The 12,682-nt window shown below is 40.9% G+C and overlaps 1 protein-coding gene and 1 long non-coding RNA gene across 4 annotated transcripts in view; one reads left to right on the forward strand and one right to left on the reverse strand.

Annotated features, from left to right (window-relative positions):
- Positions 1-762: 762 nt before the first annotated feature.
- The window catches only part of MDGA2 (MAM domain containing glycosylphosphatidylinositol anchor 2), a 601,160-nt gene continuing 589,240 nt past the window's right edge, over positions 763-12,682 (reverse strand). For all 3 annotated transcript variants that reach the window (XM_034433316.2, XM_034433314.2, XM_060693980.2), the window contains 2 exons: positions 1,495-1,600; positions 763-954 (listed from right to left, as the gene is read on the reverse strand). In XM_034433316.2, coding sequence (XP_034289207.2) covers positions 866-954; positions 1,495-1,600 — 195 coding nt within the window. In that variant the 3' untranslated portion in view covers positions 763-865. The remainder of the gene's footprint in view (positions 955-1,494; positions 1,601-12,682) is intronic.
- Positions 10,259-11,362, forward strand: LOC117675030 (uncharacterized). Its single transcript, XR_009623105.2, has 2 exons — positions 10,259-10,348; positions 11,262-11,362. It is a non-coding gene; the product is annotated as an uncharacterized LOC117675030 (long non-coding RNA).

Here is a 12,682-nt window from a genome sequence, read left to right on the forward strand (position 1 = left end):
GGGGAGAGTGTCAGGTATGCTTAAGTGGCCACGCAAGCAAACTCTAGACTAGCCAGCGTTGCTCTTGTCACCATAAATATGTCCTGAACTTAGCAGAACACATGCAAAGCAGAGACCACGTATAGTTTCTAGCAATTGCCATGAGGAACTTCAGCAGAATGTCTTCAACCACTCCGGTGCCTTGGGTTGCTTCCTGCCTGCCGCTGGATTGAACTCGACGCTTAAAAAAACCTAGTGTGGAAGGTGAAGGTGGGGGAAATGCCAGCTCCTCTCATACCCTGTTTGACAGTGAGGTGAAGGGATTTTTTTTCTCTCTCCTCCATGCTCGCTCTTGCTCTCTTCTTTTATGAAATCTCTTTTGGGGCAGGCCGTTAAGGTTCCATGGCAACAAGCAAACTAGTCTTTGAAACAAAACAAGCCATGACTTTGTGCTTTGACAAGAAATTCTATAGCTCTTTTGACAAGAGTTCTCCCAATTAATGGTTGGGGTGTGTGGGGGTAGGTGTGTGTGTGTGTGTTGGTGTCATTTGATTCTCCTGTTGTTCGTTTGTTACTCCTTCACCACAAGAGCACCTGAAGGCCTCTCTCCTTCACGTCCAGAATGGTACATTTATTTACCTGCAGTTGCTTGTTTGTTCATTCCTTTTGTTTTTTTAATAAACCCCCAAGGTGCGCATATATATATATATATATATATATATATATATATATGCATACTTTTTTAAAAAAATCTTTATTTGAGTCAGTCATCAGTCAGTGGAGGAATCTTTGGTAGTTTTTTGTTTGTTTGTTTGTTTTAAAAATGTTCCCTTTTCTTCATGCCAGTGGGTGGTACATCTGTGTTGTAGCCTCTGCCGGAATAAGGTCACCTCTGATGAATTAAGACAGACACAAGAAGAAAAACGGGGAAACTCCGTATATGGGGCAGTGTCCTGACTGCTTCTGAAGGTATATCTAAACAAAACAAGGAAAAGGAGGAAAGACAGCAGTTAGTCACCTTTCCAATTAGGCTGCCCAATTCATTCCAGAAACTGGTATGCATGGGGACATGGCGTGCTATCTTTTGGTGATTGTGAAACAGTGCAAAAGTCTTGCTTCACTCATGACAAGTCAGGAATTGCCCTGCTTCATGAACTAAAGGTGTGTCCTCAAAGCATTGCTTTGAGAGCCGTGATGCCGCAGTAGTTAGAATGCAGTATTGCAGGCTAATTCTGCCAACTGCCAGCAGTTCGATCCTGACCAGCTCAAGGTTGACTCAGACTTCCATCCTTCCAAGGTCAGTAAAATGAGGACCCAGATCGTTGGGGGGCAATATGCTGACTCTGTAAATGGCTTAGAGAGGGCTGTAAAGCACTGTGAAGCAGTATATAAGTCTAAATGCTATTGCTATTGCTCAAAACTCTTTTGAAGCTTTGTACAGCCCAAGAATTCATTTCCTTCAGCTTGAAAGTAAAACCATACACTAGATTGGGAGAGGTTAACAAGCCCACGTACGGTTGTTTACATAATCCGATTTTGTGCATTCTCCTTCCACAATTGAGATATCATCGATAGCAATGTCTCCTTCAATGCCTCGGCCACGGATGCCTTCAAAAACAATCTGAAATGGAAAGAAAATAACACACATTAAAAAATCAAATCCATGAGTGACACGAGAGGAGCTTTTAATACGATGAAAATAGAATGTCTTGTTGAATATTCTTCTGTTCTCCGAACTAACAAAAATCAAAGATATTTCATAATCATCCGCACCTATAGAAAATTTAGGATATTTGTAACAGAGATGTATGAAACCTTTTGTCTAAAGTTGCAACACGTTTATACATCCTTGATTATCTGAAAACAGAAATTTATGATTTTTAGCCATCAAATCAATATGCTATTTTCACAAGAGCAAAATTAGCTAGATTACAAGTTAATTTACTTTGAAACACAAGAATGTTTCATTCCCCAATGAAAATGTTTTTAAACTTGCTATTGTCTTTACTTCCTACTTCAGAACATTGCTTAGTAGTCTGTTCTATGAAAGTGTTAATCAGATAGCTATTGTTTTTGTTCCCCAAAAGATTTTTAAGCAAATCCTATTCCAAGTTAATTGTTCAATTATCAACTTGACTCTCCATCCTGTATTCTACCAAAAAAATAAAAAATAAAAAAAAATACTGCTTACAGAACATGCTAAATCCTATACCCAGGCTAACAAACACGGAGTACTATGATTGTTTGCTTCCTTTCTAGAGTTTTCTGAATTTTTTATTACTATTTTGTTTGCTACTGAATGTTGTCAGAGTTCACATGTGTCTCAGTGATGTATAAAAGTTTGATATATGTTTTATTCAAAGTTCTAGGGTGGAAAACATTCCATGCAAAATGTGGCTCACAATTTGAAATTATCAGATGGATCCAGACTTTTGATTCAAGGTCATGAAACTAAACAGTTAAAATGCATTCCCGAGAATATATTTCAATACGAGAGTATTGCCATACTTTCCCATTTATTGATGCTTTTTAATGGATTAAAAACACTAGAATGAAAAAAAATTAAAGACTTTATAGAGATGTCATAAAAGTAAACATTGTCAAATGCTTTTCTCGGGGGTTTTACACCATTTATACCTTACCAAACAGTGTCTTGTCTTGAGCAGGAGATCTTATACCCATGATGGTGAACCTATGGCATGCGTGCCGGAAGTGGCACACAGTGCAATCTCTCCAGGCACACAAGCCATTGCCCATTGCTCTTCCAGGTTCCGGCGTGCCAGCAGCTGGTCTTCACACACATGGGAGTGCCAGAAACTGGAAGAGCAGCTGTCTGGTGCACATGCATGCACTGGGAAGATGATCTTCCAGTTTCCGGTGCATACATGCGCCCTGGCCAGCTGGTCTTCACATGCCTATGCACACCAGAAACCGGAAGACCAGGTGGCCGGGGCGCATGCATGCACCAGAAACTGGAAGATCATCTTCCCGGCATGCGCATGTGCATCAGGTGGCTGCTCTTCAGATTTCTGACAAGCGCACGCATGTGCGCGTGGCCCCATTTCGGCACTCGGTGCCGAAAAGGTTTGCCAACACTGCCTTATACCATTCCAAGCAAATAGTTGTTCAATCTCTTCTTGAAAACCATCACTGATCCTTTAGGATTTCCATGCATGGAATCTTTCTTAAACTCTCTTTTAGTTGTTGAAGTCAGCTCTCTCAAAGTCTAAGACATTAGTTTGACTTTGTTCACTTACTTGTGCCTGCATTATGTGGTAACTCTCTCCCAAAGTTCCCATAACTTCAACCCCTTCTGTTATTTCATCTCTGTTAGCAAGAGATGTCTGGTAAGACTGAAGTCCAGTATAGCTGACTCTCTAGTTCCCTCCTCTACGTTTTGGATGACAAAGTGATCAATGTCAGGGTTCCAAGTAACACCCCCAACCGAATAAGGCTCCAAGGCAGGCATTCCCTCAAAGTTCCATTTTATTAGAGGTGTCATATTGGCACATCTGGGAAAACCCGAATCTGAAAGCCCCTGGGTTTTCCACACCCAAAGGTAAGTCGAAGTCCCTTCCCCTGCACCAACATGCCCATCACATGGTCCAATCAATCCACCGTCCCAACTGGAGATATTTCCCAGTCACGCCTCTCCGGGTGCAGGCTGAACGTCCTTGATTCCCAGAGGAAAGAATGTTGTTGTGGCTACAGTATATACTTCTACCCACTCCATGCAACCCCTCCCATTTTCCCCACAGCAGGCCTATGCACTAAAAGTGACAGCCCTGATGATCCAAAGAGAAAGATGGTCTACAGGGCTGACAGTCACCTAGTCTCATCAGGTGTTCTCTGAACTTGGCTGTATGCTTGAAGATGTTTAATGAAGACCATTAAAAATGTTACCTAGTCAGGTAACTAAAAGTGAGTAAGCAAATAACCAAGCTCAGAGGGCATGAAGGATTCCACAAATATCAATCTGCCCATTAGCAGTCATTTTGTCAGAACATCCACAGTATGCTCTCAGATGCCTCAAGTGCTGATTAGCTTCAGTGGTCCACTCCAGTTAAAATGCTGAAGGGAAGTGACTTGATCTGAAATGTTTGCAGGTCCCCTGCTGCCTTTCATGTCTATGACAATTTGCTGTGGCCAATTCGCCATGGTCAGCTCACCGCAGGACAACTCGCTGTGGGACAAGAGTTACACTAATATCAAAGAAATAGTGGAATAGAATCATTAAAGAAAGGATGCAAAAGGAGGGACAAAACGAAATGCCAATGACAAAAATTAAAATATTATTTTAATTTATTTTAAATAATTAAATTGAATTGTTAAGTGAGTTGTCCCATGGCGACTTGGCTGCGGTGGATTGGCTGTGATGAGAATTAAGAGCCGAGGTAGCACAGATTAAGAGCCGAGGTGGCGCAGTGGTTAGAGTGCAGTACTGCAGCTTCTTCAGCTGACTGCTAGTTCAGCAGATCAGCGGATCAAATCTCACCGGCTCAAGGTTGACTCAGCCTTCCATTCTTCTGAGGTGGGTAAAATGAGGACCCAGATTGTTGGGGGCAATATGCTATTTAGTATACTGTCTTTGGTGTAAGCCACCCAGAGTCCTCGAAGAGTGGACGGCATAGAAATATGACTAATAAATAAATAAATGAGTTGGCTGTGGTGAGGTGGTCCTGATGAGTTGTCCCATTCTGCTGTTTTCCTGCCTCCTAGTTCAATTGTTTAAGCAAGGCTAAGACATTTGCTGGAAAAGGTAGCAAGTTTAGATCAGCTGTGATGAGAATTATGTCATTTTTGCACATTCCTTTTCCTGATGCCCTATGGGACGCCAACATGGTCAGTTTAAGTGTTTAATTGTTGTATTCATTAAGTCTGGCACACAAAAATATATATATTCTGTAACAACTTCAAAGGCCTTTTTGCAGAGATAACAGGAATTAAGCAATGCAGGAATGGTATTTGTACTGAACTATTAACTGAGATTTCCTCCCTCCAGTTTAAATTGACTAAACACTGAGGATAATTCCATAAAATGAAATGGGGAATAATTTGGTATTAACAAAGAATTAACATAGGACAGAGGAATCAATTGGACAATATTTAATCCCATTCACAGCTTCCCAAATACCATTATGTCACTAATTTGGAGCATAATTCCAGGCATAGCTGATGAGTCCAAAAGATTTTTGTTTTTGAGACATTTGGGAAATAAGGTAGAGTACACCAGATTCATCTTTTAAGCAAAATTAAGTAAGTAAGTAATGAAGGAAGGAAGGACTTGCCTCCAGAAGTTGTGGGTGCTCCAATGTTTTTAAGAAGAGATTGGACAACCGTTTGTCTGAAATGGTATAGGGTTTCCTGCTTGAGCAGGGGATTGGACTAGAAGACCTCCAAGGTCCCTTCCAACTCTGTTATTCTGTAAGTAAATGGATCACCATATCTCTACTGCAAAATACTGAATGACCACTAGATATCCACAAAAAGATACAGGAAAAAATGTTTGCTGGCATCTAGTGGACATCTGGATGTTTCATCTCCTTGATTAAAGGTAGCCTAGAATCCAGTGGTGGGTTGCTCCTGGTTTGCACCGGTTCACAAGAACTGGTAGTAAAAATTTGTAGTAGTTCAGAGAACCGGTAATAACATTGGCTGGCCATGCCCCTGAACTGGTCCCCGGCCCGGTCGCCGCTTGCTTACTCCGACCACCTCATCAGAGGCTTTTTTTTTTTTTTACTTTTAAAAGCACTTTTTTCTGTAACCTCTTCTGCCGAAGAGGTTGTAGGAAAAAAAATGCCTTTAAAAGCCTCTGGCGATCCCAGCTGAGTTGCTTGATCGTCAGAAGCTTTTAAAAGCATTTTTTTCTGAAAATGCTTTTAAAAGTAAAAAAAAAAAATGTTGGCCATGCTCACCCAGTCACATTACCCTCCCACCAAGCCACGCCCATAAAATAAGCCATGCCTACAGAACCGGTAGTAAAAAATATTAGAACCCACCCCTGCTAGAATCTCAAATAGTTTTGCACCATAAATAGAAGGTTTGAAACAAGGGATCAGTACTACTGAAAATCCTAAGGGTGTAAAATGTCATATGAAAAATTGCATCATTATCTCCAGAAGCTGTCTGTCTGTCTGTCTGAATTTGTTAGTTTTCCACATTCATTATTATTTTTACAAATAAGGCAGTGAACATAACTCGATACTCCTACCTCCTCTTATTTTTTTCTCTTATTTTTTTTACACTTATTTTTTTCTCTTATTTTTTTGGATCACTTTAAAGTTCCTTCTTTCAAAGTCTTCCAAAATTTCCATCCCAACTGATCTTGCAACTCTCTTCAGGCACATAAAGGACAGCACTATGCAATGTAAGTCCTTGTGACTGGCTGGAAGGTGGTAAATATCTTCTGCACTGGCCGCACCCAGTGCAGACCATCTTTCATGACATTAAGTTTGAGTCCTACCTTCTCTTACTATTCCTAAACAGAGAGATAAACAGAGGGATAGAATCAAGATCACGTGAAGTGTTAATACCACTTTATAATGCCATGGTAAGGCCACACTTGGAATACTCCATCCAGTTTTGGTCACCACAATGTAAAAAAGATGTGGAGACTCTAGAAAGAGTGCAGAGAAGAGCAACAAAGACGATTAGGGGACTGGAGGCTAAAACATATAAAGAACGATTGCAGGAACTGGGTATGTCTAGTCTGATGAAAAGAAGGACTAAAGGAGACATGATTACAGTGTTCTGATATCTCAGGCATTGCCACAAAGAGCACAATACCATAGTCTTTTGAGACTGAAGGATGCCAGTGAGCCACAAAGAAGAGGGAGTCAGGATATTCTCCAAAGCACCTGAGGGCAGGACAAGAAGCAATGGGTGGAAACTAATCAAGGAGAGAAGCAACTTAGAACTAAGGAGAAATTTCCTGACAGTTAGAACAATTAATCAGTGGAACAACTTGCCTCCAGAAGTTATGAATGCTCGAACACTGGATGTTTTTAAGAAGATATTGGATAACCATTTGTTTGAAGTGGTGTAGGGTTTCTTGCCTAAGCAGGGGGTTGGACTAGAAGACCTCCAAGGTCCCTTCCAACTCTGTTAGTCTATTCTATTCCTCATCTTGTGTCTAAACTTGGCTGTAGCTATAGCTGGGTGCATAACCAATCTTTTACAATAGAGAGGTATTTCCAAAATATTTGATGTTCACTAGTGGGAAGCTGGGCATTCCAATGTAAATATACACATCAGATCTAAGTTGTAGGGTATGCCAACAATCAAATTATTTTTTTTTTATTAATTTGAAGCACTGCATTCCAGTTTTCAGCCCATCCAACCCCAAAAGTTCTTAAATATACAAACTTTTCCAACAGGCATGTAATTGAAAGGTAACATCACAAAAAGAAAAGGTATTGTGAGGAAAGATGAAAAATATACATTTGAGGATACATGATTCTTGATTATAAAGGTTCAGCAGATCATGGGGCTAGACAAAGAATAATGGTTCATTTTTTCTTCCCTCAGTGTCTCTAGCAATAGCAAGCTATAGCTTTAGAAAGGCTGGAGGTTACTGTCACTTCTCTTTTCTTTGCCACTTCACCTTTTTGGATCTTTGCATCTCAGGCCTTAAAATAAGTTAATTTCAAGTAATTTAACAGGAAGCTGCCTTATATAGCCTGCTACATTTAGATACTTATTTTTAATGTCTGTCAGAGGCTGGGTGGTGATTGAATTTGGAACGTTTTGCATGCAGATCATATGTTCTACCCATGAGTAATGTCTCCAAGAATAGGGTTCAAAGCAGAGCTGGAAGCAGAACATACAAATTGGTCTTCAGTGACAAACTGGTTTGCCTGCCCCTGTTAATTAGGATTCATGATGAACCTAATAAAAGAAAGGATGAACCCTTCTCCACACTATAATACAGCAAGTACTTTGTGTGCTTTAAGTTATACTACATTGGAGTTCCAGGAATTCATTAGTGCTGTTTGTATTCCCAAACTCTTCCCATACTTGAAGTTGAATCATACTCTTTTGAATCTGGGAAATATGTGAAAAGTGTCAGGTAGACACTTGGGGTTTTCCATAGCACATTTCTGAGGGCACCTCTATTTTCTGGCTTGTGGATCTGATGGAATTGGGCCCTGCTGAGAAGCATCTGCTTTCATTTTGAAGGTGTCATGAGCAAGTCTTAGTTTTCTAGGCATATTTCCTTATTTGCTTACCTCATCTAAGGCATCCAGAGTAACAAATGACTCTCTGTCAACCTTATCAACTCTAAGATGTAAGGACTTCAACTGCCAGAATTGCCCAGATAGGCATGCTGGCTAGGGAATTCTGGGAGTTAAAGTCTGAACATCGTAGAGTTGCTAAAGTTGACACACACTGCTCTAGAACAAGGGTGTCCAGCTCAAGGCCTGTGGGCCGGATCCAGCCTGTGGAGTGCTTAGATCTGGCCTGTGGGGCCAACCTGGAAACAGCAAAGGACTGGCCTGTGGTGCAGGGGTGGGTTCCACTTACTTTACTACCGGTTTGCAGCGGGAGCACATGCACAGATCACCCATGATGATATTCATGGCGGGTGGGCGAAGCCTCCCACCGGTTTTACTACTGGTTCTATAGAACTGGACCGAACCAGGAGCAATGCACCACTGCTGTGATGCCTCTGCCAGGGAAAATGGAGCTTGTGAGGGCTGTGCACGGTCTTCCTGAGCTCCGTTTTCACTGGCAGAGGGTTGCAGGAGGCCATTGCAGCCAAAACAGACCTTGTGAGGGCTATGTGCGGCCCTCCCGAGCTGTTTTCACTGGCAGAGGGTTGTAGGAGGCTGTTGCAGCCAAAAATGGAGCTTGGGAGCCCGTTTTCACTGGAAGAGTGCTCAGGCTGCCACAGGCGCCACCGACACGAGTGATGTCAAGCTGGCCATGCCCACACTGGCCACCCCCACCCCCTGGCCCTCCGAGGCCAAACACAACCCTGATGCGGCCTTCAATGAAATCGAGTTTGACACCCCTGACTGTCTCAGCCAGATTAATAGAAGAAAACATCAGCAGCTATAAAATGATTTTGGGGAAAAGTTTGGGTTTGTTCTAGGGAGTTTGAAAAGAATAGTGAGTCTATTTGTGGTTCACAGATTGCTCATCCTCGAGTTACAATCTGCAATTTCCTAATGAACGAGAATTATTCACAATTCTGGCTTACTGTGCAGTATGAATAGCAATCCATTTCTTGCAAGGAATGCTGGTGACTTTTCAGTGGTGACCAAAAAGGATACATCTAAGATTTGCAAAATGCCAAATTGCGTTTGATTAAAAGCCTTATCCCTGCCATTGAATTGCTCTCTTTTCATCAGCATGAAACTGATGGTCTCCCAGAAGCACTAAATAGTCACCATAGGGGCTACTATTGTTAAAATTTATCCTTGCCTTTGAATCAGGGATTGTTGTAAAGCATTCATATGCCTTCTTTAGATGAAAAACCCTTGCTGATGACATGAGGGTAAGGAAAACATAAAATAAATGTAGGATGTTTTTCAGTATATCAAAGACAATATAAAAACATTTTAATTTTTGTGCTGATCAAATTTGCTGCAGAGATTTACTCTGATTCACACTCTTTAAAATTAACTAGGAGGTTTATGTTCCTTCCCATTTAGTTGTAGAATGTAAAATGAAGATTGGTTGAAGCAGGGGGATAAGAGAACTGAATGTCCCAGCTGTGCTGACAGTGATTTTATTTTCAGTATTTTCAAACCCTAAATTTGTTTCATGTTTCTCAATAAGAGTGAAGTCAGAAAGAAAAAAACAGGAAGATACATTATAGGAGCAATACATGGTCAAACAGAGTGGCTGCATTCATCTAATATGCTTATTCAAGTAATCTAGCAGCTGCATTTGCACAACAATCTAAGCTTTGCTGGTTCTCTTTTCTTACCAATAGCAATAGCACTTAAATTTATATACCACTTCATGGTGCTCTACAACACTCTGAGTGGTTTACAAATGTCAGCATATTGCCCCCAACAATCTGATCCTCATTTTAGTGACCTCGGAAGGATGGAAGGCTGAGTCAACCTTGAGCCAGTCAAGATTGAACTGATGGGGGTTTCCAGTTGATGTTGCGGCAAGATTGGACATGAGGAGTAGGTCTTTTCTCCCTGTTGGTGGGCTCCAAAAGGAGCCAAAGCAACCCTGTAGGGGCAGTGAAGCAAAGAGGGGTGCCTTGTGAGGTCATGAAGAGTCACAGCTCTCCTGACTGACCTGGGGTTTTCTTTCTCTCTCAGCCATGGTGAGGAGAAGAGGCAGCCTAAAAATGGCTGCCACAAAGCTAGGATAACCGAGGAACAACTAAGACTGGTGCTGGAGCGAAGTAGGTGAACAGTGACTGGAACTGGGAGAAAGAATTCCATTTTACTTAAAAGCCAACCCCAAGGACTAATTAAGAACTATTTGCTAAGAATTATTTGTTAAAGCAGCTATTAAACACTCTGGGAAAAATACCAGACTGGAAGGAAAAGACATAAAGAGAGAAAAACAATAAATTTCTAAAAATACAGAAAATTGGACTCTTAAAGTGGGAAGATGTGGTAATGGGAAGGCATTTTAAAATGCTGGAATTATTTACTTAAAAAAATTATCCTGCTTCTATAATTGAATTACATTGAATTACGTTAAAATTAGGATTAAAAAAACCTGAAACTAGTCTGACTAGTGGCAACACTGAAATTTAAGTTGAGACCGCCACCTGCTAATGAAAGGAAAATATACAAGTCTGGGAATACTTATATGAAGGTTTGTGGGTTTTCAGTGGATCCGTATTACTGCTGAATTATTTCCAGGCTCTGATAAAAGTTAAGAACATGTTCTAATCAGAACGTGGTCTCCTTTTGCTGATTGTTGACCTGACACAGGTAGCATGGTAAAACCCAGGAAGGAGCAAGATGCTGTCATCTGCTGTAAAGAGTATGGCTTTGGAAACAAATATTAAGTACCCTAAAAATTTCTCTTGCACAAACCTGATCAGCTGCCCTCCAGGGAATAGTGAGGTTTTCAATTGACATTAATAATTGGAAAAATCTGTCTAATTTCCAATCACTGTTCAATCAAATGATGAGAGGGAAAAGGATTCACCATACATGTTTGGTAGAAATCATGGTGACACATGATGACATCATCCATGCCAATACCCAAATCATGCAGATTATGTTACTCATGTTGTGTGTGGTGTCATTTGCTCTTCTCCCTGTAAAACACTCACACATTCTTATTTCTTTTTCCTCCAGCCAGCTAATATCTCGCTAAGACTGCCTAGCTTTGTCTCAAATTATCTGAAATCCATACCAAGACTCCTCACTAACAACTGAGGGGGTAAACTACTTGAAAAGTATGCTGGAAAAAAAAAACAAGCAACATCAAGGGAATGTGCATCAAAAAGTCTACATCAGAGAAATCTTAAATATCAAAGAACAATATCAGACAGATTTGCATTTTTTTTATTACTATGCATCTGAGCAGAAGACGGTAAAAAAGGACTGGTAGGTCATCAATACTTCTACTTTAAAAAGAAAACACTACGAACAAAGACTGAGAATGGATTTTTACCTATTTATACAACTCAGCTGGAGACAAACATGGCATATCTGTTCCAGGAAATATTTGGCAATCACTTGCATATGTTCCTGGCAAATGTAAGACCTTTTTAAATTCATGAGCAAAGAAAAAGTGCTTTGGTGAGCATTATAAAATCCAAAACTATGGTTAAGCGGCAATTTCATTTTATCAGAAAAAGTGCTTTGATCAAGAACTCAAATAAAGTGATTAACACATTACAAAGCTGTTGCTTGACTCTATGGATTTTGGATGTAAATCAGTTTCTGTCATGAAGAAAACAGATAACAGAAAGGAAAAATATTTGCCAATACTGAATCTTTTTCATCGTGCAATTAGTTTTTGGGGTCTATTTATTATATATCAATCATCAAATGGTTCATGAAACTTACACATAATACCTCTTTTAACTATTTTTAGTTCAACTTTCTTATGACCATTTCACACTGTTGGTCCTCTCCCTCAAGTGTCAATGCTGCTTTAAAAAAAGCAAAATGTTCAATATAACAAGCAATAGTTTATTGTTAAGAGTATACTGAGTGACTTTTCTCTGACTACTTGCAATCTGTTCACCTACCATGCCTGTGCACATCATTCTGATCCACTTTGAACTGGAGAATTGATAGCTGAAGAGAGTATGATTCGATTTGAATTTGCAATTTGTGCTATTTCAAGATTCAGTTAAAGGAAATATTTGCCTACAGCAGGGGTATCGATTTCATTGAGGGCCGCATCAGGGTTGTGTTTGACCTTGGGGGCCAGGATGGGCATGGCCAGCTTGCAGTCACTCGGATCCCAAGCTCTGTTTTCAGCCATGACAGCCTCCTGCCACTCTCTGTCAGTGAAAACAGAGCTCGGGAGGGCTGCACGTTCTGTTTTCGCTGGCAGAAGGTTGCAGGAGGCTGTTGCAGCTAAGAAGGGAGCCCAGGAGTCCATTTTTGCTGGCAGAGGATGGCAGGAGGCCATGGCAGCTGAAAACGAGCCTGGGAGGGCCACACATGGCTCTCCCGAGCTCTGTTTTTGCTGGCAGAGGCACCGTGGGCTGGTCCTTTGCTGTTTCTAGGGCAGCCCTATGGGCCAGATCTAAGCATCCTGT

Source organism: Pantherophis guttatus, chromosome 1, assembly GCF_059756535.1.
Source record: "Pantherophis guttatus breed Tessera chromosome 1, ASM5975653v1, whole genome shotgun sequence".
NCBI classification, from domain to species: domain Eukaryota; kingdom Metazoa; phylum Chordata; class Lepidosauria; order Squamata; family Colubridae; genus Pantherophis; species Pantherophis guttatus.